At 37.3% G+C, this 25,783-nt stretch overlaps 4 protein-coding genes and 1 non-coding gene across 11 annotated transcripts; 1 reads left to right on the plus strand and 4 right to left on the minus strand.

Moving 5' to 3' along the window:
- Positions 1-72: 72 nt before the first annotated feature.
- On the minus strand, positions 73-144 carry TRNAM-CAU (transfer RNA methionine (anticodon CAU)). The gene has a single exon. It is a non-coding gene; the product is annotated as a tRNA-Met (tRNA).
- Positions 145-1,126: 982 nt separating this feature from the next.
- LOC140771150 (uncharacterized protein At2g39920) lies at positions 1,127-5,014 on the minus strand. 2 transcript variants are annotated; one of them, XM_073112571.1, is made up of 5 exons: positions 4,819-5,014; positions 4,206-4,393; positions 2,507-2,957; positions 2,243-2,425; positions 1,127-2,111 (listed from the first exon to the last, which is right to left on the minus strand). In XM_073112571.1, the coding sequence occupies exons 2-5, from the start codon at positions 4,273-4,275 to the stop codon at positions 1,934-1,936; spliced, it is 882 nt and encodes a 293-aa protein (XP_072968672.1). In that variant the 5' UTR covers positions 4,276-4,393; positions 4,819-5,014; the 3' UTR covers positions 1,127-1,933. The 2 variants fall into 2 exon arrangements, with proteins under 2 accessions (XP_072968672.1, XP_072968673.1); XM_073112572.1 differs by having other exon boundaries at positions 1,127-2,146.
- A 2,533-nt stretch (positions 5,015-7,547) lies between these two features.
- LOC140771047 (protein DEFECTIVE IN EXINE FORMATION 1-like) lies at positions 7,548-15,936 on the plus strand. Of its 3 annotated transcripts, XM_073112404.1 has the most exons (13): positions 7,548-7,834; positions 9,657-9,767; positions 10,182-10,264; positions 10,484-10,601; positions 10,668-10,828; positions 11,494-11,993; positions 12,092-12,162; positions 12,789-13,045; positions 13,436-13,617; positions 14,405-14,688; positions 14,831-14,948; positions 15,115-15,297; positions 15,389-15,936. In XM_073112404.1, the coding sequence occupies exons 1-13, from the start codon at positions 7,668-7,670 to the stop codon at positions 15,704-15,706; spliced, it is 2,553 nt and encodes an 850-aa protein (XP_072968505.1). In that variant the 5' UTR covers positions 7,548-7,667; the 3' UTR covers positions 15,707-15,936. The 3 variants fall into 3 exon arrangements, with proteins under 3 accessions (XP_072968505.1, XP_072968508.1, XP_072968507.1); XM_073112407.1 differs by lacking the exons at positions 7,548-7,834; positions 9,657-9,767 and having other exon boundaries at positions 10,244-10,264; positions 10,676-10,828; XM_073112406.1 differs by lacking the exons at positions 7,548-7,834; positions 9,657-9,767; positions 10,182-10,264 and having other exon boundaries at positions 10,461-10,601; positions 10,676-10,828.
- A 142-nt stretch (positions 15,937-16,078) lies between these two features.
- LOC140771049 (calmodulin-binding receptor-like cytoplasmic kinase 2) lies at positions 16,079-19,424 on the minus strand. The gene is made up of 6 exons (XM_073112412.1): positions 18,997-19,424; positions 18,391-18,620; positions 18,123-18,291; positions 17,929-18,018; positions 16,744-17,042; positions 16,079-16,540 (listed from the first exon to the last, which is right to left on the minus strand). Exons 1-6 carry the CDS (start codon positions 19,280-19,282, stop codon positions 16,262-16,264), a joined length of 1,353 nt encoding a protein of 450 aa, XP_072968513.1. The 5' UTR covers positions 19,283-19,424; the 3' UTR covers positions 16,079-16,261.
- A 1,401-nt stretch (positions 19,425-20,825) lies between these two features.
- LOC140771048 (probable anion transporter 3, chloroplastic) lies at positions 20,826-24,779 on the minus strand. Of its 4 annotated transcripts, none has more exons than XM_073112408.1 (8): positions 24,140-24,779; positions 23,256-23,482; positions 22,746-23,112; positions 22,616-22,660; positions 22,387-22,533; positions 21,402-21,539; positions 21,267-21,300; positions 20,826-21,137 (listed from the first exon to the last, which is right to left on the minus strand). In XM_073112408.1, exons 1-8 carry the CDS (start codon positions 24,569-24,571, stop codon positions 20,950-20,952), a joined length of 1,578 nt encoding a protein of 525 aa, XP_072968509.1. In that variant the 5' UTR covers positions 24,572-24,779; the 3' UTR covers positions 20,826-20,949. The 4 variants fall into 4 exon arrangements, with proteins under 4 accessions (XP_072968509.1, XP_072968510.1, XP_072968512.1 ...); XM_073112409.1 differs by having other exon boundaries at positions 23,256-23,487; positions 24,140-24,281; XM_073112411.1 differs by lacking the exon at positions 23,256-23,482 and having other exon boundaries at positions 22,746-23,095; positions 24,140-24,234.
- Positions 24,780-25,783: the final 1,004 nt, after the last annotated feature.

Raw genomic sequence — 25,783 nt, forward strand, 5'->3', positions numbered from 1 at the left:
TACACCAGAAGGCTTCCTCCCCTTGGAAATGGTCAGAAAGGAAAAAATATATATATATCGGAAGCCTTCTCTTATCAGAGCCAGGTTTCGATCCTGGGACCTGTGGGTTATGGGCCCACCACGCTTCCGCTGCGCCACTCTGATTTATGAATTTAGTGTTGTTGCTTTTAAAGAAAACATCACCTAAAACTCCCAGCCTTTTGAAATAGAAGAATATCAATCACTAAATGTTTTGTTAGAATACTAAGATAGTTTAGAGTGAACAGGTCTAAAAAAAATTAATTTGGTGGGATGAGCTTTCAGACATGACAATTTGACTGGGTGGGTCTGGACCATGGCCCTAGCATAGCATTCTGTTAGGATTTGGCCTTTTTTCCCCCTCATCAAGAGGTCTCAAGGGCTTGTCTCCTCTCTTTACCTAGCCCTTTCCTCTCTCCCTCCACCTAGGCCGAGTTTGTGGTACTCGCTTAATCCCATGCTCTACGCATTCACACCAGTTGCCAATCTCGGTCTCACCCGCCCGCACCTTGCTACCTCCTTCGTCACTCGTCTAGCCTAGCTTCCAGCTCAATCGGTTACAAGGATTTGCCATGCCTCATCCTATCTTGAGCTATCTATTTTTGAGAATTATCTCAATGGATGTAATAGGATATAACAGACAAATCTTTGCTCTCTCCCCCTCCTTGTTTGTCTTCTTTCTTCTTTGTTTGTTTTTTTCTAATTCTTGAATCCACAAAGTCTACTCAAATGGATCTTTAGGTGTTTTGTTAAATTCACTAGACTCTGTTACCAGCGTGCCTATATTCTTATAAATATGCCGATTGGCCAAGCAAAAGGCTTGCTTCAGAAGCATTGATCTATCTCCTCTATTTTTACTGTGTTTGAATGCTTATTTTGATACTTTTGTTTACTGTTGTTCAATCTATATTGCAGCCAATTATGAAGCTTATTCTTAGGACTCTTGCCATAGTTCTTCTTTTATGTATCAAGTTGTAATATTGATCAAAATAAATTATATTGATAAGTCTAAAGATTTCTTTTTCAGAAAAAAATAAATTAAACTAATATTATATTTAATTTCAAAATAAATTAAACATTTCAAAAAAGTATAAGCATACTTAAAATAATCAAAAACTCACTAAATATCACTATAATTGCGCGCAATTATAAGCGGGACTGTTATAGAAATTTTAACAAATCTATCAAGATTATTTTTATTTTTCTGGCTCTCATGCTGATCATATAATAAAGCTCAGAAAGAAAAGATCAAGATATCAACACACCACGTCTAACCAAAAAATTCTTCAGGCTCTCATTCACTTTTTCAATGTGTATGTATGCCCCAGATCAGCACAGAAGTGTCTGCTAATTGCTTCATGAACAAATTTCGTCTCTTGCTTTACAAGATTTTCCTTTTTTTTTTTCTTCTTCTTTCTGAAGACTTAAGCCAAAAGGTTTATTTTTCCTTCTTTTCTACATAACATAAACTGTGCCTCTCACAGTACTACCGGCGGCAAAATTGTTCCATTCACTCTCAATGAATGCAAATGCCACAGTACCCAATTGAAGAATTTTGAATCAGGTTTCCTTCACTAACCAATCCAAGTCTCGTGGCCAAACCAATCTCCCTTTCAAAATATCCATCTCATTCTTTACATCTGATTCTATAGAGTAATGTAGAAGATACATCGGAAATAAGCATAACTGAATAGAATTGGGGGGCTAAACTGATACATAGCCTTACCCATTTCATGGCCTTGCTTCCATATCAGGGTTTATACCCAAGAATAAACTCTCTGTCACGAGATAAACATTTGGGAGTATAAAATATGATTGACGTAAAAGATACTTGCATCATCGTGTTCGAGAGTTCCTCGCATACCTTCTGCAGTTCTTTCTTGCTTCATTTGTCAGAACTCTTGGTTTCTGGATGCTAAACCCCATACAATATCGGACTAACGAGCTTGAAATTACGTTTTCCTAAGCATGGACCTTGCAGAGCATCCATTCGACTGCTAATCGTACTCATAATTCGAAATCCCTGATTTTGCAATTGGACTCTTCTCCCAGAGATGAATTCCCAATTCTCCAGGTGAAGTTCATCATCAGTTCTGCAGTTAAAGTCCATGTAAAAACCATGGAACCACTATAGGATAAAATTCCAGTAAGATTTATCTGGTAAGAAAAAGCAAACATAACTTCCTAATAATATCCAGATCTCTACAACAGAGTGAGTAAATACCTCATGATCAATGAAGACCATTCATTATAACCTGCAGACTTGAGGCTATCCACAGTGGCGTTCCTATTCTTTAAAGGCTTCCTTGAAAATAAACTTATATGCCATCCACTGGCTTGGAGTTTCTTGAACAACCTTAAAATAGTCATATGAGTGATATGTTTCAAGCTCTCAACCAGCGTACTCCTGACATAAAGTTCATATTTGAGGAACAGACAAAAATGATGATTGTATTAGAAGTAGTTTGCAAGGTGTAGGATCACAAACCTCTGCTGTCCGGAATTGGTGTAGGGGGTCGTTTCTGATAGGAACATATCATCTACATCCATCAAGATTACATCTAAACCATCGTCATCTGGTTTCAATGCACTGAAGTAGATCTCTGCCAGCTGCACTGTAAAATTCAAATCTTGCAAGAAACGATGTTGATAAATATGTTGAAACATAGGTTGCTTGCAGATTGAGGGAGTTTCATCCTCTTCAAAATTGTTAAGCTCAGCATGAAAAGCAAAAAGTTTGCAATAGTTATAGACATCACTTTCTCTAGCTTGCTCAACGACTCCAGCATGCGTAGTCTGACATGACTCTAACATAACAGTTAGTGCAACTAGCAAAGTAAGAAATAGAATCCCAACTGTCACCAGGGCAGTAATGAAGATGGTTGCAGCAAATGATGACATAAAGATACCAGATTCCATCATATAAGTGCTTCCCATTTCTGCACAAAGTTACACACAAGCAGGATAATTAATACTTTATGACTAACGACTGTTGCAAGAATATTGCATGACAAATTCAGTAACCTAATAGCCCATCATAGTATCTTTTGGATATGTATCACTCTTTAGATTGGAACCAAAACTTCCTATTTATTATACCAGAGAAAATTCACACCCATTATGGTATTATGATTCCTGGTCCAACACTTACTCATCCCAATCAAAGTAACTTTAAAAGAACATTAGCGATATAACCAAAAGGGTTGTAAGACCCTTCAAAAACATATTTAACTTAAACTATCTTATATACTTGCATCAAATTAAAAAAAAAAATCTAATCCAGCAGGGAATTGGATTTCACAACATTATCAACAAGTTTTAATCTAATCCAGCTAATTTCTAATCAGCTTAATATATGCACGTCATTTCTTTATTTCTGCAATCCTATTACTGCAATTCACATATTTTATAGTCAATACCAAGCAATCTATAATTGCCTGAGCAGTTGAAAACTGACTTACTCTCATCTTTGACTAATTCTCTGAGCTCTATGACTGTATAGAAAGAGTGAGATTGATCTTTTAAATCGGTTCTGCTTTCCATGATGACAGCAGTGTGACAGATTGAGCTAATGCAAATTTCCTTTAACTTATAGATCCAACATGGCATCATAGGGTGACACTAGTTGTCCTACATCAAATATGCACAATAGTGGTTTGTGAAATCATCATATGTCAAGATAATCAAACACTTTTTCACAGTGACTTATTACATTGTTCGACAAACACCTTTTCACAGTGACTTATTACATTGTTCGTCAATTCAATTTAACAAAGAATATGACAAGACTCAGGAGTCAGGATTCCATTTTGCTCTTGAGAACACGATAAGTATTTTTTTCAAGTTATATTCATTTCTACACCAGAAAAAAGAATATAACAATGCATTGACACCTTGTTGCTCACGGAGTCGATAGGTCTTAACTCTTAACATAAGGAGCTAGTTTGGGCATATACAACCAGGTGAATTGGATGGAAGCGGTTGATCAGAAATAGAGACATTAAGAAATGTGGAGCCCGGTTCCATTGGAAATGCAAATTTTCACATAAAAGTTTTCCAAAACTTAATAGGAAAACAGAGAGAATTTTCAAATTGATGCGATATTTTGCATAAACACACCGCAAGCTTACACAAGTAGGACAAACAAAAATATTAGGTGGGCATAAGAATGAAGAAAGATATCATACCAGAAGGTCTTCTACTCAAAAGGCTAGTGCTTGAATCCTCCGATTCCATTCTATCAGCGAGAGACGACATGGAATCAAACAAACTAGTGTTTTGACATCGAATTAAGATAAATTCCCCAATCCAACTTCCTTGACAGAGCGAGAATATCTCGTAGTAGGATAATCATCCCTCTTCTCAGTTTCTCTACCTATAAAATCAATAAACATACACTTGCTCATTCACACTAAGCAAAGCTTACTTTAGAAGTTGGGACCATAACAAGGCATAAAGACATGAATCCAGACTACGATTTTTCTCAGCAAAAGAGAAAAGAATGCAGACTATAACTCAAAAATGCTAACACGACAGAAATATTGATAAGCAGAGGTTTATAAAATGATAATTCCCAAAAGTATCATCAAAAGAACACCTTTTTCATTCATCTTTAACAGACAAGATATTAACTCTGCGCAACTTAACAACAAAAACGTACTTCGATAATTAAAATCAATCTAGAAGTACAGGAGACCATGTTTAATCCTTAGAAAGCATGTTTCTTTTCCCCTAAATCTTACCAGACTCTGTAGATATTACCCTCAATTTATGGAAAGCGTATGGATTAGGATCAATTACCGGAGGGCGAGATCGAAGACTACGACGAATCGCGCGGAAGGAGCACGCGATCCACGAGATAAACCCTTATATCTCCTTCCATTTAGTGAAGTATACAAGCACTCGAGATGCCAGATATTGCCACTCTTCCGCCTTATCGAATCTTTGCTCTTTCGCTGCAACTGCTCGAGGGGAATGGGATATTTTGTGATCTTTTGGCGAGTCCCAGAAGCTCAATCATATGATTCAGAAATCTCTTTCATACTGCCGGGGGACACCTGTCCGGTCGTGGGGCCCCCGGGGACACCTGTCCAGCCACTAAGAAGCTTCGTAGAAGTAGGTGATGATTCCATTCATTATGGAAGCTTTTGAAACAAGGGAGTAATTTTTCATAAACTAACTCTAATTTATTTATTTATAAATAAGTCCCTAAGATAATCATAGCTACACAAATAGACTAATTCTCCTATAATATATTTTAGTAAAAAGTTAATCATAATATATGTATATATTAATTTGAAGAGAGGTTCATAGCTAGTTTGTGCAGTATGATTAAATTCCTACAAGATATGCGCAGATCAATTGCTACTTCCTTGCGTCAATTATTAACACAAAATATAGCCTAATTAATGCTCAATAATATATAGTTGAGAGTAATGGACATTAGCTGTGAATCCTATGCTCTAATTCCAGATTTCGTTGCATCGAGTATAATTTATGGAATGGAGATTCAAACCGACTCGGAATTATTAAATTTTATATTAATTCTAATTTTTCTCTTATATTTTATATTTTTATAATCTATATAGTAAAATAAGTAGGATTTCCGGACGAGCCAGGTAAAAATATTGTGTGACTTCTTTTATGCCTCTTCCCATATTTCGTTCATTTAGACTAATCCTCTCCCCTCATGCATTGCCATTAGAAATAACTCTAATGCATACTAACACTTTCAGAATCTCTAAAGACGTTAAAAATTTCAGCTCTCTCCTACGCCTTAAAGAACAAAACCTAAAACTATAAACAATTTAGACTTAATTTTAACATTAATTTTTCATTAAACTAATGTTAAATAAATAAAAATAATGGTCTGAAAAAGATCGAGCCAACTTGGGCTTGGCTCGAGATGGGTCGAGCTGAGCTTGATCACATGTAAACTCGATTGAATAAGGTTCCAAATATAAATGCAATACACATTATGACATTAACTTGTACGCATCTCTATGCCTGGCATCAAGCTTTCATTTGATCCATCAAACTTAGACATGGTTTAAGATTTTGGATAAATTGCATTTAGAATCTTCGCACTGTTAGTAAATTATACATAGATCTTCTTATTTATTTTCTGTCTTACATTAACCTCCTAATCATAGAAATATCCAAAATATCTATTTCTTTAGTTATCTATTAATATTTTGTTACGAACCGACTTGATCCGATTTGTAGCAGTTGAGATTTAGGTCTGCACAAGATTTAGAATCCGTAGGTAAATGCACGAATTTCTAGGTATAGAGTGGGAGGTGATGATAGAGTGGAGGTCAAGTAGTTGATGGAGAAGGTGGCTCTATAATTATGATAAAAACCGTATGAGAGATAGTGACGATTAAGATAAAGAGACGAAGGGGGGGAAGTAGGCCTGCACTACGATACTAGAGAGAGGAAATTAGAAGCTAGATGAGACCGTGCCAACGGAAGAGGTGGCATTGGTTGGCAAAGGAGGAGAAGGGAGATGTACAAGTCGATGGCTTAGTTAAGAGAGATGCCAGACAAAAGCCAATTAATTTTTATTCTAAGTATATCTAAGATACAAGCAATAAGGTCATATTTATAGAGATTAAATCAAAAAGTTCTAAACAAATTTAATTAAACTAGTCTTTTTATCTTCTCGAATTAACTCTTCGTTTTACCATAGATAGATTCCGAACTTAGAGAATCGTGAATACCAAAGTTATAGATCCAGAGGTTGACAATATTATCCAACTAGTTTGATATTATTTGAACGTTTGTAGAATATTCTGCGAATATTTTTAGACTCTCTTAGATTATTTTAATCTTAATCTAAAACAAAACAAAACTGAGAGTACAATAATCAATTGACGATTTTAATTTATACCGTTAGAACATTGAGAGATTTCTTTAGATCAAATATGTAATAAAAAGAAAGTATAAATTATATATACAAATAACTTTCTAGATTTATGAAAAGCTACAATTAAACCCCTCTATTACGTTTTTGTAATTTAAAACTTATATGAAGAATATATTATTTTTTTATAGACAAAATTACCTTCATATAAACTAAAAAATATTTTTAAATAATTTTGTCCTCACAAACAGCAACAACACCAAATTCCATACATATTTGGCATCATATGCCTTCTCCGATGTGTAAGTTATACCTTCATATCCTTCGAAATTATAAGAGGATGAGAGTGACTAATTAAAGAGAGAAGAGAAGAAGAATGAGTTTCTAATTTTATATTATAAGCTAATAAATTATAATATATCTCTCTAACAATAATAAGTTAGATAGAAAGGTAAACACCTAAAGAATTATAGATTTTTAAAAGTCTAGAGGTATTTATATGTTTTTTAGTATAATTAAGCCTTTGTTAATTTATCGAGCGGCTCCTTGGGTTTGTGCTTTGGCTTGGGGTCGTCTTTTGTCTCTTTTCCAAAGTCAACGCCTTGGGATATCCTAAAATCCATATCGGATATCGGAGCTCCGAACCGGATCCGCTTCTTCTTTTTCGGCTCGAGACCTCGAAGGCTCACCCATCGAGTCGCCTGCCGTTCCTCTCTCTTTCTTTCACCCCCCAAACCCCTCCGATCCCTCTTGGCGGGTTAAACCCTAACAAGGGTTTCTTTGAATGAAAGCTTCGATGAGGCTTCTCGCTGTGGCATTAGTCCTCTCGCTTGTGCTCTCTTCGCCGTGGGAGGTCACCTGTGCCTCCGATTCCAAGCCGGAGGGAGTGAAGAAGACGAACAAGTTCCGGGAGCGAGAAGCGACCGATGATTTGTTGGGATATCCAAATTTGTAAGTTTTACTCCATTATTTTTATATTGTTGGATTTAGTACTCAATTCGTCGTTATTGTTCATGCCTGGGAGTCATTTGGGTTCCAGATGAGATCTCATGATCTTATGAGATGATTTTATTAATGGACCTCTCTTTTTGGTTGTTTATTTGTTGATCAAACATGAAAAGAAACGAACTTGTTGTAGTGATAAATCTTTGAATCAGTAGGCTGAGGCTCAATAGAAAAGGATATTCAGGAAAGGTCAATGTCACGGTTCCTAATAGGACAGCAACAATATTTTGAAGCGACGTTTCAGGTAGCAAAATAAACTTGAGTTGTCGCAACGATCCTGAAATAGTGGAGGACATTTGTAGGTGGAGAAAGGAGTTGGGCTTTTCGGCACAGAGATAGGAAGAAGAGATATAGAAGAGAGACAGAGCTTCTTTGTCGCGTGGAACAGAGTAAGGGGTGGAGAAACAGTGGGGCCAGCTATTAGGGTTTCCATTCCATGTACCTATGATTCTATCGCTTGTGAAGCCTTAGATTAGCTCTTGGTGAATCTTTCTGGGTCCTTAACTAGGAAATAAACCAAAACCCAATAAGAATCAAGTTTGGTGATTAGAAACACAAATAGGCCCATTTGAATCTAACAGGAAATTAGAGCTTAATGACTATCGTTAGTCCATTTTTGCATTACTAGTCTAGAGGTTGACTATGATCAACAACCAACTGAGTTGGCGTGGCAATTCCCACACGTAGATTAAGCCTATTTTTTCTTTTTAAAAAGCCAACTTAAATTGCCCAAATTAAGTAGCACTAGTCTAAGTTGTATCAAAAAACTAAAACTGAATGAAGTCAGGCCTAATGGAACCCATCACACAGTAACTTAGCAATGTTTTTTCTTGATAATCTTGGGTTTTGGTCTATATGGATAAAATTTGGTATCAGTCAATCTTATCATATAAGGCCTGTACAAGGAAGTGTTGCTCAAATCTGATAATGAAGGTTTCATTTTGGGTGGTTACCTCTGTGTTTAATGGTTGTCTCTAGCTGATTAGTATTATTTCTTTTTGTCAATGGTGTTGGTGTTTTCTATTTTCTTAAAAAAATTGCTGCATCTTGTTCAAACAAATGAAAGGAGGTTTGCACAGGGGTAGACCACTAAATTTCTCTTCGTTCTTTTCAAATATACTAGTCATGAAACTGTTAGTTCGTACTCCCTATGGCAATATATATGAAAGAAACTGTTGGTTACTAAGAAAACAAATACAAGTGTGCAAACTGCAAACCAAGTGTTAACTACTAAATAAAGAAAGGAATAGCCTTAACTGCTTAGGGAGGGGGAGGGAGGTGGCATGCTGAACTTTGTAAAGAGATTTAAAATTGGACTTGTGAGAAATAGCTTGTAGGAAGTGTTTACAGGAATCTGGAGATGCATAAGGCTAGACCTTATCTTACATTATGTATATGCAGTTATGCGCAATAACAACATTAGCTTATAACATCACAGCCTATTGTTATAGAAATCATGATTATAGTTGTGTCAAGTATGTAAGATGCACACTCTTATGTTGTTTGGAGAGGGTGCACATTATTTTCACCTATTCTTTTCACCTAAAAGCACTACTACTATCTAGTTATGACTTATCTTGACAATATGCCTACTTTTTTCCCCATATGTTTTCCTTGAGATATAAAGCCTGTTCTGTATTACAAGCATCCACAGTGAAAGCAGTGTTCACTTGTGCATACCACATAGTACCAATGGATCCGGTTGTTTTTATCTTGCACGAATACAAAGATTTCCTAAAAGATGGTCGTATGTTTCCGTTTCTTGTAGCGATGAAGACTCTTTGTTGAATAGCAAATGCCCAAAGCATGTGGACTTGAGATGGCAGACTGAAGTTAGCTCCAGCATTTATGCTACTCCTCTAATTGCTGATATCAATAGGTAAAATTCCTTGGAGTTGGGACATATGCAACTTGTATGTTTTATAACTATAGGCACAGGTTTGTTACCATTTTATAAACCTATGATTTGGATATATTTCTACATTCATTTTGTTTGTCTCTTGTGCTATGGAAGTGCATTTTGATATTAACTTATTATTTAACCTTTTTGTTCCCTCTTCTGACTTTTTTCTGTTGCTATAAAAGGAGTTATACTAGTTTTCTTCATTACTTTTTTGGTTCTTTTTTATTTTAAAAATAATCAGTCTGGTAAAATTTTAGATCTCGTCTGAATGAATTTAACTTCCATTTTGGTCTTCTTTTCTTTTGCCATGCTCAGCGGTTCATGGGAAGATGAACCTTTTTCCTCTGATGAGTATACTGACATGGATTGTTGTTCTCTCTGTTGCATTAGTGATGGAAAGCTTGAGGTAGTGGTGCCATCATTTGTTCATTACTTGGAAGTGCTGGAAGGTTCTGACGGAGATAAGCTAGCTGGTGTAGTTTGAAACCCTTCACTACCTTCATTTGTTGTAGGGAATCTTTGATAGTAGTACTGACTAATGTATTATAACTATTTGCACTTCTTAAATAATTCTTAAGTTTCAGATGTTATTACATTGCTACCAAGATATTTTTTGTTATTTCCTCTTTTTGCTTCTGTTGCTTGCTGAATGTATATTGCCCCTTTTACATTCATATGGCAATTCTTTTCAGGCTGGCCTGCCTTCCATCAATCAACTGTTCATTCTAGCCCACTTTTGTATGATATTGATAAGGACGGTACAAGAGAAATAGCCCTGGCCACTTACAATGGGGTGATTAATTTCTTCAGGTAAGTAGTTCTAGATCATTTCTTGATGGTTCTGGAATTATAGTTTATGGTTTAATTGTTATATAGGGTTTCAGGCTACTTGATGATGGATAAGTTAGAGGTACCTCGTAGAAAAGTTCTTAAAAATTGGTATGTTGGCTTATACCCCAACCTGACAGAGCATTCTCCTCCGGATGATCATGATAATTTAGTTGGTCAGAAAGCTTCTGCTATGGACTCCTTATCTTGTAAGTGATAATAATGTTGTTGGTGTATCAATTGTTATGGTTATTATTTATGCTAGGATCTATTTAATTTTTTCTGACTAAGCTATTAAGCAATAAGCGCATACTGCCTGGAAAGCCCTCTATGGGTAATGATCAATCTAAGAGTTGGCTTTATGATGGAGAATATGCTCAAGTGTGTGTGTGTGTGTTTGTGCAGGTGTGTGTAATATGTTTATGTATTTATGTACATGTTATCTTGCAAAAGAATGTACTTTCTGGGTAGGTTCGGATGTACACTCCTATATGAGGCAGTTCATACTTTTGTTCTCAATGTAAATAAATATTACAAAACTTGAATGTAAAGGATGACATGAATTGAGTAGTTTCATGCTAAATAAGTTACATCATCTACTACCTAAGTGATACTATCGCTTATCAGTTGGTCGGTTGGTTATTTCACACACAAAAATATAACGTGCATTGCCATCTGCATTTAGTTGGTTACTGAAATAGATATTTTATAATTACAATGCCTGTAGTCTGTAGAGAAATTTTTTTTTTCTGTTCATCTCTGTTTCATGAAGAACAAAAATTGGATGCGTTTAATTTCTTTTTCTAAAATCTGTTACATTAATTGAGAACCTTGATAGATGAACAGCTCGTTCATACAATGCATTTTTGTGCAGGGATGAATAGAAGCACATCTGGGCAAAGCAATACATCAACAGTTGGAGATATCCACTCCAACACAAATGCATCTAATCCCGAGGATAGAGAACAGGAAGCTGCTCAAGAACGACAAAACAATGGGTTTCTGAACAATGTAAATATTACCACTTCAAGTAACATATCCACTGGAAGTATATTGGCAGAAAACTCAAAGCTTACTCAGCGAAGACTACTTGAAGACGCTGAAAAAGGGGGAGCTCATGAGGGCAGTTCTGAGTCTCATGCCAGTGATAGTGAGGTGCGCACGGCGACAGTAGAAAATGATGAGATCCTAGAAGGAGATGCTGATTCGTCTTTTGACTTATTACGGGATGCAGAAGATCTACCTGATGAGTATCATTATGATTATGATGATTATGTTGATGAGTCCATGTGGGGAGATGAAGACTGGACAGAACAGGAACACGAGAAAATTGAAGATTATGTGAACATAGATGCACACATACTATGCACTCCAGTAAGTGTAGTGTGACATCTATTGTTCATGGTAACACAGTCCATATAGCCTTGTTAGAGATGAATAATTAATATTTTGATTTCTCCCATTTTTATCAGGTAATTGCAGACATAGACAATGATGGTATACAAGAGATGGTTGTTGCTGTATCCTATTTCTTTGACCGCGAGTAAGTTTTTTCTTTTCCATTAGAACATCTACGTAGTTACTATTTACTGGATTATTTTGTGAGAGACTGCTAGAGAATGAGAACTTATTTTTATTGCACATATAGGAAACTCTTCACGAACTATAACTGATGTTGTAATGTTAAGGAAACTGCATGTTATAGGTTATCATATTGAAGTTATGAAGCATAAAGCTACCAGAAGTGCCCGAACTAACCGCTGTTGACCAAGCACATTTTTATTTTGCATAAGTTTTATCTCTTAGAGGGCGTGAGCGTGTGACTCGATGTAATGGTAACATTTGCCCCTTGCATCCTCTTGGTTAAGAGTAAGTCTTGGAGAAACCTTCTCAAAAAAGAAGACTAGCCTTGCATCTCTCCTCCTCAGACAATACATAGGCAGAGACTCATGCACTAGGATGCTCTCTTTACAGTCCATCACTTGCCTCCATGTCGATTACAAATTGATCATGGCTTTATGAGGGACTAAACTTCATTCCGATATGATAAGTCTTATAGAACACAATAGTTTACCTTCTGAAATTAGCTGTTTGATTATAGTCATTGCTCTTTATGTCTTTGACATCTTTCTATGTGCTTTATTAACTTGCTAGTTGACAAATTAACAGGTATTATGATAACCAAGAACATCTGAAGGAGTTAGGAGGCATCAATATTGAAAAATATGTAGCAAATGGCATTGTAGTTTTCAATCTTGATACCAAACAAGTTAAATGGACTGTGGATCTCGACCTGAGTATTGATTCTGGAACCTATCGTGCCTACATATATTCTTCCCCAGCTGTTGTTGATTTGGATGGCGATGGGAATATGGATATTCTTGTTGGAACTTCGGTTGGCTTGTTTTATATTCTGGATCATCGTGGTAATTTTCTTTACTTCGTCGTAACATATCTCCAATTTTCTACTGAACCTAGATATTTGTGATCTATTATATCTTTTTCTAGTTGCAGTACATATGCTTATTGTTATATTTAGCTGACATTCTTTCGACAATATCTCCTGTCGTTATAATACATTTTTTAATTATCATTGGATGTTCAAAATCTCTACCTCTTCTTATTCTTCATATGCAATCTGATTAGTTTATCATCAACTAAATTTGCAATCAGTACATCCCAATTGAGGAATGACTTTATGCTGATATTTATAATGGATCATTTTTGAACTTTTAATAGTAACATTTTTGTCAGCTATATGACTTATATTACTACTTTGGAGTTTTGATTTGTCTCTCATGTATCACTGCAACTAGGTAAGGTGAGGAACAAGTTCCCACTTGAGATGGCTGAGATTCAGGCGCCAGTTGTGGCAGCAGATATTAATGATGATGGTAAAGTTGAAATAGTAACAGCTGATACCCACGGAAATGTTGTAGCATGGACTGCACAAGGAGATGAAATTTGGGAAGTGCATCTTAAGAGTCTTATTCCACAGGCAAGTCTATCTGCACTTACCATTTGTCTATAGGTGACTTTGCAATTCTGCACTAGATTAATTCCCTTTTTGGTAAGCTGTGGTCAGGTCATGCTCACAATTAGCAAATCCAATTGTGTTGACGTGATGTTGCTGTCTTGGTAAATTTAATTGCTTTCAAAGATTCTCCTCTTTCCTTCCTGTTTGGTCTTCCTCCCTCTCTTGTGGCACCTTCAACTTAAAAGCGCATAACTCTCTTTGCTGGTGTACTATTTGATGAACTTATCTGAACTTCAATTTTCTCTTATTTCATCTTTAATTGGTGTTAGTCTGCACCTTCTGTAACTACAAATACTGGTGCTTTCTAATCTGTGTATTCTAGTGGGATCACTTGTATTTCATTTTTAGCCTTGCAGTTAATAGAGGCAAGGCATCTATCTATAAGCAATTAAGTGCTTAGTAGGTGGACCTACATGTGAGATGCTCAATCAACATTGAGCTTCTCATTATAGAATATTGAGTATTGACATATGCATGAATTGGAAAATTACTGAGAATCCCTCAAAGTAGGATTTTTTTTCTTCCACTAATTCCCAATTAAATCAGCCTTGTTCTATATATGGAATTCATATATCTAGCCATTACTTCATTTTGTGGAATGTGTCTATTGTGGGCCGTTAGATGCAACCACACATCAAATCCTTTGGGAATTTATTATCTTTATATATTGTTGCTTTATCTCACCTCTAGTTATGATCATATTGCATAGTAGCATTCAAATCTGATAGACATTATCAAATGATACCAGGGTCCAACTGTGGGTGATGTCAATGGAGATGGTCACACTGAAATCGTAATCCCTACAATATCAGGAAACATATATGTTCTTAGTGGAAAGGATGGTTCATTTATCCGTCCTTTTCCATATCGAACACATGGAAGGGTCATGAGTCGCGTTCTCTTACTTGATCTCAGCAAACGTGGTGATAAACAAAAGGGACTGACCCTTGTTACAACTTCTTTTGATGGCTATCTGTACTTGATAGATGGGTCAACAGCTTGTGCAGATGTTGTTGACATCGGGGAGACTTCGTACGTGCTTCCCTTTGATTTTGTTAGAACTACTACAGAACTAAGAAAGCTTTGTTGTATATTCATATTTACATAAATCATGAATAAATACACATATTGTGCTTCCACGCTGAACCGGTTGATGTGTCCCTGTGCTTGACAGATACAGCATGGTCTTAGCTGATAATGTTGATGGTGGGGATGACCTCGATCTTATTGTTACTACAATGAATGGCAACATCTTTTGCTTTTCCACACCCTCGCCACATCATCCGCTTAAGGTTATTTTTATTTTTATTTAGCTTTTTGTTATAATACAATTGATGCCAATGGTAGTTTCCATCTGGATCAACTTAATAGCAAGTAAGTTTGATTGAAGTCCTTTTTTGGTAGTGAGAAGTCTGGAGCTTTATACTATTGTAAATTGTTGCTTTTTTTTTTTTCTAGGAATGGAGATCCCCAAACCATGGGAGGAACAATGCTGCATACCGATATAACCGTGAAGGGATTTATGTGTCACATGCATCTAGAGCCTTCCGAGATGAAGAAGGAAAACATTTCTGGGTGGAAATTGACATTGTGGACAAGTACAGGATACCTTCAGGGTCCCAAGGGCCTTATAATGTTACTGTAAGGCTTTTCTTGTTTCCTCAGTGATTCCTTTTCTTTTACTGATCTATCAATGGATCTTGTAACATCTTTCTTTTCGTTTTGTTGGCAGACAACTCTGCTAGTCCCAGGAAATTACCAAGGAGAGAGACGAATTGTGGTCAATAAGCTCTACAATCAACCTGGAAAGCAGCGGATCAAGCTTCCAACTGTTTCTGTTAGAACTACAGGAACTGTGCTAGTGGAGATGGTTGACAAGAACGGACTGTATTTCTCTGATGAGTTTTCACTTACATTCCATCTGCATTACTATAAGTTACTGAAATGGCTTGTTGTCCTGCCCATGCTTGGGATGTTTGCAGTTCTTGTCATTCTCCGTCCACAAGAAGGTGCACCTCTGCCATCGTTTTTACGTAACACAGATTTGTGATCTCATGTAATTTTTGGAATTCGAGTATGAGCAATGTGAAAAAACTTCTCTTCTCACGTAATGTCGAAAAATGAGGATGTGATTTTGGCTCTCCTCGCCATGCGTCTTTTGGTTATTTGAGGGCTAAACTTCCCTCCAAAAGAGACTGCAGGCAACCATTCTCTGTTTTGCAGGATTTCTATTCAGGTCGATGAGTTGAGTTATGTAACTTATATCAATGTGATTCAGTTTCCTTTTATATGTTTGCCCAGCTTAAGGCCTTTATATTTACTCTTTAGTAAGATTTGCAGATCAAATAAGTAGTCGTGTTCTCTCTTCTGCTGAGGCTTAATAACTAGTTCTGGATTCTTTCATCCTGCCAGTGGTCAAACCTTGGTGGAACAATTCACAAGCTATACAAATTTCTACATAAGCTATACATACAAATATATGTTGCGATTTTTGTGATACAGCTTTGATCGAAGATTTCTACCTCCTCTACCAAACTAGAAAGTCTAATCTGAATTGGACGCAAGTCTTATATGCCATGCAGTTCCACGTACGTACATGCCAATCTCAAACACCCTTCTCCTTCCAAATTCTCTCGTCTACTTCTTTCCTGGAATCAGGAGTGGCGGCGGCGGCGGCAGCCGCCATTGACATCTGGTAGTCCCTCCGGATTGCCCAAAGCTCCTCGGCGCACTTCTTCATCGTCGGCCGCGATCTCCTTGACGGCGCTAGACACTCCTGCGCCAGACCTAGCATCTTCTCCACCGCTGCTATCGACGCCGGCGTCCTCCTCAGCCTCGCGTCCATCGCGATCACTGCATCCCCTTCCTTGAACTTGCGGATGGCCTGCAAAGAAGTATCAATGTTCTATGATCATCTACTACTTTCTCTTCTTTCATCATCAAAATATTGGAAAATTATAAACATGAGAGGGCTTGAAATCTAAATATCAAAAAGAGAGCGTGCGAATAATGAATTCATAAAAAATACATGCTGTAAAATGTAAATTTCTCTGTGATATTTATCATAAGGTAGAAGAGACGTCTCACCCATTGAGTCGTGAGGCGTTCTTTTTGGTCGCGGCCGCGCTCGATGGGGCGGCGGCCGGTGATGAGCTCGACGAGGACGACGCCGAAGGAGTAGACGTCGCTCTTGTCGGTGAGCTGGTACGTGCGGAGGTACTCGGGGTCAACGTACCCGGCGGTGCCCTTAACCTGGGTGGACACGTGGGTCACCTCCGGGTCGTCGGACGCGAGCCGGGCAAACCCGAAGTCTGCCACCTTCGCCCGGAATGCATCCGTGAGGAGGATGTTCGATGCCTTTATGTCTCGGTGGATGATGGGGTGATCTATGCCATGCATACATTCAAAAAGAAAATTAAATACCATCTAAATTAATTTTTCTATAGCATAAGTTAAAAATCTGAACCATTTAAGGATATTTATATACTTAAATCTTGGGGTTGCCAAAAAATAACCATGAGGGATGAACATGGAGAAGCAAAGATGTGTACAGGCAAATGTGATTTGAAAAGCGATCATTTGCACCAAAAACTGAAATGGTTTTTTTCTTCTCTCTTGATGTTGCAGCATCACCCAAATTTTATTTTCGCTTTGCAGAACTACCCAACCTCTGCTTACGATCTACGGATACCGTGGATGGTTAAATAATCTACTCTGTTATTGTGTTTTAGTGTTTTACTTACTGATGAATAAATGAACCTTCTGAAGAATGTCAGAGATGTTCATAATCATCCATCAAAACCTTGTCTAATTCTATGACATTTGCAGTGATATGCTCCATTATTTTCCCTTCCTATGATGGTACTTCGTTCAGCTTTTTGAGTACCTCTGTTTAGAAGTTGTATTATGATTCTGAGAACCTTTTTCTCTCCACTATATTGTCTTTGTGGTTTGAACTTTGCAGTATATATTTGGGACTCAATATTTTGGTTACTAGATATCTAATGGAGTACTATTGTTGTCAATTAATAAGGTTATATATAACCACAATAGTAGTTTAAGTAACAGTCCTTAAATCACGCAATCAATGCCTATGAAGAAGAAATTACAGAAGCCCAAATCATTTATTTTGAAAAATCAACCTTGAGGCAATCCAATTCCTTGGAAATTTTCCTCTGGGTTCGTGTGGTTTGCTATCTTTTTAGCAATTAGGACCTCTAATGGTAAAGCTTGAGAATGGTGACTATCTATGTTGAGGTTGAGGAGTATAACCTGCATATCCATGCAAATAGGTGATAGCATGAGCTACGTCAATTGCAATGTTGAGCCGTTGTGTGAGCTCTAAAGAATCTCCACGAGAACCTGCATTGCATAACATAACATTCCATCATTATGTTCAGATTCTTTGATCGTTTAAATAGTGCTATCTTTCTTCCTTCATTTGATCAGCTTATTCCATGGCTTACCATCTAAGTGCTCCCGAAGAGTTCCATTTCCGACATACTCCACAACAATTAATCGTTCATCGTCACATTCCAAATATCCAAGGAACCTGACCAAGTTCAAATGTTCAACATTTGAAAGTGTTTGAACTTCACTGCTGAATTCTGCAGACAGGTGTTTGTCATACATGTTCTGCCAAGTGAAAGATACTAACATTAATATTAGTATCATAACAAGTACTTAATAGATCATAGAGAAAAGAATCTATTAGTTCACACTTCGCACTCTAACCTTTTTGGCGCGCTTTACAGCAACGCAAGACCCATCCTTCAGCTTCGCCTTGTAGATTGTACCAAAACCTCCTTGCCCTATTTTGTTTTCATCACTGAAATTTGAAGTAGCCTTATATAATTCTGCAGCAGAGAATCCTGTTGTTTGTTGCTGTGTTCTACTTGAACTGTCATGACTTTTATTTCTGAATTTATAGCTGCTATTGCTGCTTACTGTTGATACTTTTGAGGCTGCAGATTGTTTTAAAAAAAAGTTATATTATCGATAAAGAGCTATATTTGTGAAGTATTCAAGGATAAAAAGCGATTAATCTGCAGAGTAGAAATACTGAAATTTTCGATATTCGAAGAGAACAGAAGTCAACTCCTTGGCATGAAACTGGAGCCTACTGCAACAAAGAACTGAACAAAACTGTACAAGCAAGAAGACTTCTTGTGGATGTTAAATAATAAAGAGCATATTAATATGGCAACAGCTTCATCTAAGTCTCCCCAAAACAATTGATTCTGAAGCTTATCCTTCTCTTCTTACATGTATAAATATGCACTTTAATTTGATCGCACAACTACGTAACATCAACATATAAATAAGAAAAATTGAGCTTACTTGAAGTGCTAGAGATATCAAAATCTTCGATTCGTCCGCCTTGATCGTTCCTTTCCTCGGATTTGCGACGGTGAGGAACGAAACAAGTTGTGAAGACTCCTGCAACTTTCTGGGCTGCAACCTTCAATGATCTTGAAGCACGGAGGGTTCCCTGGTTAACCTGCAGAGAGGTAGCAGAGAAATTGGATATCTGAGAGATATGGGGATCTAATGGAAGCCCATGGCTGATGCCAGAATCTTCTCCACCATGGCTAAAGCTGAGCTGCTGATTGCCAGGAAGCTGCATAGGAAAATAGTGGAAATTTAGGCAGAGTTTGTTGATAAACTCAGCCACACTTTACTTTCTCCATTCCCTTCCCTATCTAAATATCTCAAGAAGACCAATTCAATCCTGCCCAAATCCACCTATAGATTCTGTGTTTCATTATCATGAATAATATTTTTATTATCCTGCACATGTTGTGTTAATCCTACAATCTTTATATAAACTCTTACAAATATTTACTATAGAAAAAAAAGTAATTAATATATGAAATTCGTAGCACCAATACTTTGACTAACTACAAGTCATAAAGAATTCAATGCCATCACAGTTGGTGATTGCTTGGTACATATGTTTTAAATTGGTGGGGTTTCTCTATTTATAACAATCCATGTCACTTCATTAATATGATGCTAAAATCACATGGTGAGCCGCTACCCCTAAATAAAAAATGGTTGGTTTTCTGGATGGGTATTTACTAACTGCTCACCCATCCATCAATGAAAGCCGAATGCTTCTACTTTGGATTTCAATGTTTGGATCCGACCCGTTTTGAGAAGTCGTCGCCATGAAGAATAGTCTAGTTAACCAAACCTTCTAATTTGACTTTAGGAGACAAGATTAGTTTATACAAATGAAGAGAAGGCAGTACGATGTATTTATTTGTAGAAGCAAGTAGTTGACTTTCCAAAGTATTTGTCCTGTCTTTTGAATTTTGAATTATTCTTTTCTTTTCTTGAGAGAACCTTTCTTTTGAGTTTGAGAGCCATGTAAAGAAGGAAAAGAAAAATTGCTAGCATGATCAAATTAAGAATCATTGTCCAAGAAATCACCATCTGAGTACAATTAAGGTTGCTCTCTTTCAAAAGAATAATTTCATTTATTTTGCTTACCTGCTGCTCCTAAGGGCATAAGTTTGAAGTGGATCTGAACCATTAATCATCTTGAGCAAACTACTGAATAAACAACCATACCTGCAACATTACCATATATGAATGACATAACAATTACAGCTAGTGCACATCACGTCACATAATAAATTCATACATCCATGAACTACTGGGCAGTTGAAGATGAGGACCTGATGCTTGGTACCTGACATGCATCTTCCTACCTTACTCAGCAAGATGAATTATGTTTGGCTATGGTTAAGTTTCTCTTGCTGCGTTATGAGTACAAACCCCTTTCAGAAAGCATAACTATTTCTTTCTTGAGAAAAGAAGGCATCAACAAAATTCTATGCCATGATTCTTAGTCTGCAGCATGCTGGCATTTCATGAAGACCTCAAGCATTTGCCATTGCAACAGCCGAAAGCATTTATCTTAAAACAGCAATCTTCATCCGATCAAAAAATTAGGTAGATAAAATTCCACATATTATCCAGATATGAACTAATCAAGAGTCTTCTCTTACATGTCAACAATGATGGCAATATATGTGTTGGACAGATAGACAAGGACACCCTCCAAAGCACAAAGATGACAATAGGAGTGATGACCTTTATGATCTTATTTCACGATTTGGATGGCCATGACTCATTAGCCTGTCACTTCGAACTGCTATGGATTTGAAATGATCTTCTAGCATATGAACTGTAACAAATAATCAAGTTTCTCTACACGGATGTAATGATGGAAATTATGAAGCAATTGACATGTACTTTACAAAACAGAGTTTAGTTCATTAGGCATTATGAACTGGTTCCATTAAAATTAACACGCTCACCAGTAGCAAAGATATCCCAGAAAAGTGCACTTAAAAAATACAGAAGTGATGTAAGCATCAAAAACCCACGAAATGAACCCATCCTCTCAACAAAGAAACCTGCACCAACAGTTCCGACAATGGCAGCCAGTGTTCCAGCAGTATTTGATATACCTGTCATCATTGGCATGGTGATAAGCATAAAAACTTCATAAAGAGATACAAATGTTGACTAATTTTTTGTTTTTCCAATGTAAAAATGTTCGGCAATTATCACTGAGAGACACTAAGATATAATAGTACCGTGCAGAACTCCAGCATATTGTGGGGCAATCTCCTGAAAACATAATTCAAGGGTAAATGCTATTAGAAAAGCAACACAATCAAAGATATCACTCACTTTTGTTCTTTAGAAGGTAATTAACGAGGTTGGCCAACCTGAAGATTCACCAAAAAACCAGAGTGGCTAAAAGAACTTAAACCAACAGCAGTTGTAAGCCAAGCAGAGGCCATAAGTGGACTTTTTGCAGCATTTAAACCGAGAAGAGCAATTCCAGGACCAACAAATCCAATTGACTGCAGGGAATACATGATAAAGATTTAAGTTTACATGTTTAAGTTGGCAGCCAAGACAGCCAAGATTCATATTGTCAAAAGATACCAAGATAATCAGAAAAAGAATTTGATAAGAAAAGAAGCAATTGAGGTCCACAAGGACTCAATTAAATATAACAACTTAATAAGTGAGGATCTTTTCACATTTCATGTTCATTAACTCAAAATCCAAGTCAATTTATCAAAAGTCTACAAAGAAAAACTAGCTGGCATAGGTTGCCTCCAGTAGAATGTAACAAAAACTGACACCTTGTTTCTTCACTATAAGGAGACTTGTTCAGTCTCTTCAAAGTCTTCTACAGGTACCCCCCTATGTGACAAATTACAAGAGTCAATGCTCGTATATCTGGCCACAGAAAAGGAGCCAACTATTAAATGATACGTCAAATTCTATTTAGCTGACTAGTCCTAATTTGACCAAGAACAGTTCTCAGGTAATTACTTAGTTTGGTTGATGATATGAGTGCTGTTTAATATGACTCTGCACAGCTAATTTAGCCAAGATAATGCCCAGAAGTGTGATTGAGTTGCCCTGTCAAACCAACCTAGCTTCAAATGACCAAAGACAAGGATATATCAATAAGCATACAAACTTTCTACAAGGAAAAACCACAATATCTGAATGTTAACCGAATGTAACTAACAAATCTTTAAGAACTAAATGATCAAAACTCTCATTCTGACAGTAATCTCATACAAATATCAGAAATTTAATTTCAATGAACACAATAGCTTAAGCAAATTTATGATAAATTGTCTGATACAAGAAAGTAAGGAAAATGGCATAGCTTCATTAATCTCATAGTACCTGCATAATTTTTCGAGTAGAAGTAACAGTTCTACCATTTCGAATTAGCATGTCCGAGAGAGCAGCAGCAACATATCCTAAAACTGCCATCATGATCCAAGGAAGTGCACTAAACCATGCAGCTTCCCTGAGGTTGACACCATAAATCTGAGCAATATAGACCAAAATAAAGTGAGAAATGCACCAAGGAATTTACTGCATAGAATTTTAAACCAGAAATAATACTTACAATGTTGAAATACACTGGCATCCATGAAAGGATAACAAAGTAACCCTGCAAACGTAACCAGGCTTGGAATTAATTTAAGAGTTTGAAAAATACAGTAACATGACTCTTGATTCAAGTATGCAGAAGTTACCCAGCTATGCATGGCATTTGCCGAAATCAAAGCCCATGTTGGCCACCTAGAGAGTAGTTTCCTGAAGGGAGGGATCACTCTGAATTTTTCAGGTACTTCAGTGAGAGGAGCAGTTAGTTTTTGACCTTTCATTATATAATCCAACTCATATTGTGATATTTGTGAATTCTTATCAGGTGAACTTGAAGCTACAGACAGCCATACTAACACCCAGAGAAATCCAAATAATCCAAACATTAGAAACGGTCCAAAAATTCCAGTTTGTGACATGATGATAGGGGACATCAGTAGACCAGCTGCACTACCAAGCTGAAATCCAGCCATCACAAGCCCAACAGCTCTAGATCGTTCTGTTGGAGGAAACCATCTATAAGAAAAAAAATGCAGTTTAAATAAATTCAACAACTTAGGGTTTGCACAGTTCTTCACTAACAACTTAAATGCATACTTGAAAGAAGTTCAACAGATAATTTTGAAAGGGAAAAAAGATAAGGCAGTTCAGGCCAACACCTCAAGACCATTTTGTTCATACTAGGCAGTGCTACTCCTTCTGCAGCACCTAAAAGTACTCTCATAGCAAGTAATGCCCACAATGAAGTCTCAGCAGCCCAAGGAGTAAGAAATGTGGCCATCGACCATAAAGTCACACCACATGCCAAAACTAATTTACCGCCATAATAATCTACTAGCGCTCCACCAATAATGGGTGACATGAGATATCCCCAGAGGAAAGAAGACTGTTCTGAGCAACCAACACACCATCAGAGAACAGAAAAAAATTCTACAGAATATGAAATGTTGAAAGTGTATACTATAAATGCCTAAACTACAGCAGGAACAACTTGACTGATAACTCACAAATTGAAAAGTCCCCCATTGCAAATATGGAAGCTACCCATATAATTATATCATTGCTGCACTCAGCTCAATTAACAAGTTGTTAGAAAACTCAACACTTTCAAGCTTCACCAAATATTTGAGCTTTATTGCTACTCTTTCTTCTCTTGCTAGTTTGCTAGAAAAGTATAGAGAACAAAAAAAAAGGTTAATATGCTGCTATATATAGTTCCAGGATACCAAATTCAGTTAAGTGAACAATAGAAATCCATCAATTGCATATCCACCAAGAACCAAATTTTCCAAGTAGCTAAACTCAAACGTGGATTTGCCACATATTCTAGTTGCTTAACACACCCAGCACATACTAATTGGAAAAGAAGGTGACAATTTAGACATGCTTAAGATGGAACTCCATAGAACAAGCCATGCAATATCAATAAGCATCAATCTAAATAGTACCATAAGAGAAAAGAAAAAAGAAAGAAGCAATCGCAATCCATCGATAATTAGGTCTCAACCCTTCCAGAGGAACCAAAATACCGAAGAGAAATCACCTGAACAATTCCGGCGAACGACTTAGTCCATCCATAGGCCTCGGAGAGCGGAACGATCGCCACCGACATGACCACCCGATCGGCATTGCAGAGCGCGAGGGCCATCCCGAGCAAAGCGACCACCTTGACCCTCTCCGACGTCACAAACTCCAAGAAACTAGGGTTTCTTACCTCGCCGCCGCTATCCGAATCGAACGACCGGTACGAGGCCTTCGGTGCGATCCCAGTAGGCGGAGAGGAGCGAATGCGAAGCAAAGTTGGGACCTTCCGTTGTAGATGGCAAGAATTTTGCCTCGATCTCCTCCATCGGTGTAGGGCTTGGGAGACCTTGCCATGACAGGAGAGAGAAGGGTTCGGAGAGTTCAAAACGAGAGGAGAAGCGGGAGAACGGCAAGTTATATGGAGGGCGGAGAGGGGAAGACGAGAAGTCATTGAAGAGAGAGAGAGAGAGAGAGCGAGCGAGCAAAGTGAGCTAAAATCTGAGCATTATTTGTGAGCTAAAATAGGTTGATTTATAGAGAATGAATAATAGAGGATCAGACTAATGTGAAGGTGGGAGATGTGATGAATAATAGACTAAAAGGGCTTCCCCAAGGATGGCAGAAGAAGATGAGTTCTAAAATGAGTTTAATGGTTGGTGGTTTTGTCCTACGATTAAACTAGTTTTCTATTGGATCAAGAGATATATTATGTGATGTGATGTAACTTCTGCGATCCATGTTATCTCTCCATTTAGGTTTGAAACTACAAACCTGAACCACGAGTTAGAAACATTGGACTTGTTAAAAATGAAACTACAAACTAACTTTTAATTAGTCAAAATAGAATTCAATAATAAATTGTGAAAAATATATGTTTCAATCGGTGGTATTGTGTAGCATATTTTCTTCCAATCCCTCTCGAATTTTGTCAGGGATTTTTGGACTGAAGAAGGGGAAGGTAGTGCAAACTGTCTAATTTCCCTCCCTGATCTGTATAGCTACTCATATTTTCCCATTTAATAAATTTAGTAGCTATAGCCCACTTTTCTATAAAAACAGGTGTTACTGTGCAAAAAAAAAAAAAAAAAAACCCTAAGAATTTTTTTTTAAGTTACAATATTACTCATAAATTTTAGGACAAAATGAAACGAGTAACGACGGTGACGAAAACCGCATAATAATCAACTATATCCCTAATAAGTTAATGATGTCATTAATTTAGTCATAATCAGATAAATAAAATAATTAAATTATAAACCACTAATCTACTCCACCAAACTAATCATCATTCCTCCTGCCCAAACCATCATCCCTCCTCGTCAACGCACATAGCCTTCTTGGCGACCCAACAACCAAGGGCGTTCACGAGCCTCAAGACGTGAGCCTAGCTCGCCAGAAGGTGAACCAACCACCTTGGCCCTCGTCCTCACTGTCCTCACCCTTATCGTCCTTACGTCTGTCGCCCTCACCCTCTGTACCCTCATCGTCTTCACCATATGTAGAAATGCTATCGACGATGAGGCAAGGGAACGTGGGGATCAACTTAGGGTCCTGACTTGGTTGGTGCCGGGTTATAACAAGCCAGCGATGGGGAGGAGATGTCGGCAGCAACAATCTCGATATTGCCGTCTTCTAGAGGGACATCTATGATGATGAAGGGGAG

Source organism: Typha angustifolia, chromosome 11 (assembly GCF_048772165.1).
Source record: "Typha angustifolia cultivar Huaian chromosome 11, ASM4877216v1, whole genome shotgun sequence".
In the NCBI taxonomy this organism is placed as follows: Eukaryota; Viridiplantae; Streptophyta; class Magnoliopsida; order Poales; family Typhaceae; genus Typha; species Typha angustifolia.

Bases quoted from the DNA above. Each gene is read 5' to 3' on its own strand.
- LOC140771150 (XM_073112571.1), bottom strand. From the start codon at position 4,275: ATGTCGTCTCTCGCTGATAGAATGGAATCGGAGGATTCAAGCACTAGC. The intron at 2,958-4,205 runs GTATGATATCTT...AACTTTGTGCAG, and splicing joins TTTGAGTAGAAGACCTTCTG to AAATGGGAAGCACTTATATG. The intron at 2,426-2,506 runs GTTTGTGATCCT...ACTTTATGTCAG, and splicing joins ACCAATTCCGGACAGCAGAG to GAGTACGCTGGTTGAGAGCT.
- LOC140771048 (XM_073112408.1), bottom strand. From the start codon at position 24,571: ATGACTTCTCGTCTTCCCCTCTCCGCCCTCCATATAACTTGCCGTTCT. The intron at 22,661-22,745 runs GTAACTTCTGCA...TTACGTTTGCAG, and splicing joins CAAATGCCATGCATAGCTGG to GGTTACTTTGTTATCCTTTC. The intron at 21,138-21,266 runs GTACTATTATAT...CAATGATGACAG, and splicing joins ATATGCTGGAGTTCTGCACG to GTATATCAAATACTGCTGGA.
- LOC140771049 (XM_073112412.1), bottom strand. From the start codon at position 19,282: ATGCAGCTTCCTGGCAATCAGCAGCTCAGCTTTAGCCATGGTGGAGAA. The intron at 18,019-18,122 runs GTAAGCCATGGA...TATGCAATGCAG, and splicing joins TCTTCGGGAGCACTTAGATG to GTTCTCGTGGAGATTCTTTA. The intron at 16,541-16,743 runs GTGAGACGTCTC...ACTTCTTTGCAG, and splicing joins AACGCCTCACGACTCAATGG to GCCATCCGCAAGTTCAAGGA.
- LOC140771047 (XM_073112404.1), top strand. From the start codon at position 7,668: ATGAAAGCTTCGATGAGGCTTCTCGCTGTGGCATTAGTCCTCTCGCTT. The intron at 12,163-12,788 runs GTAAGTTTTTTC...ACAAATTAACAG, and splicing joins TCCTATTTCTTTGACCGCGA to GTATTATGATAACCAAGAAC. The intron at 14,949-15,114 runs GTTATTTTTATT...TTTTTTTTCTAG, and splicing joins CGCCACATCATCCGCTTAAG to GAATGGAGATCCCCAAACCA.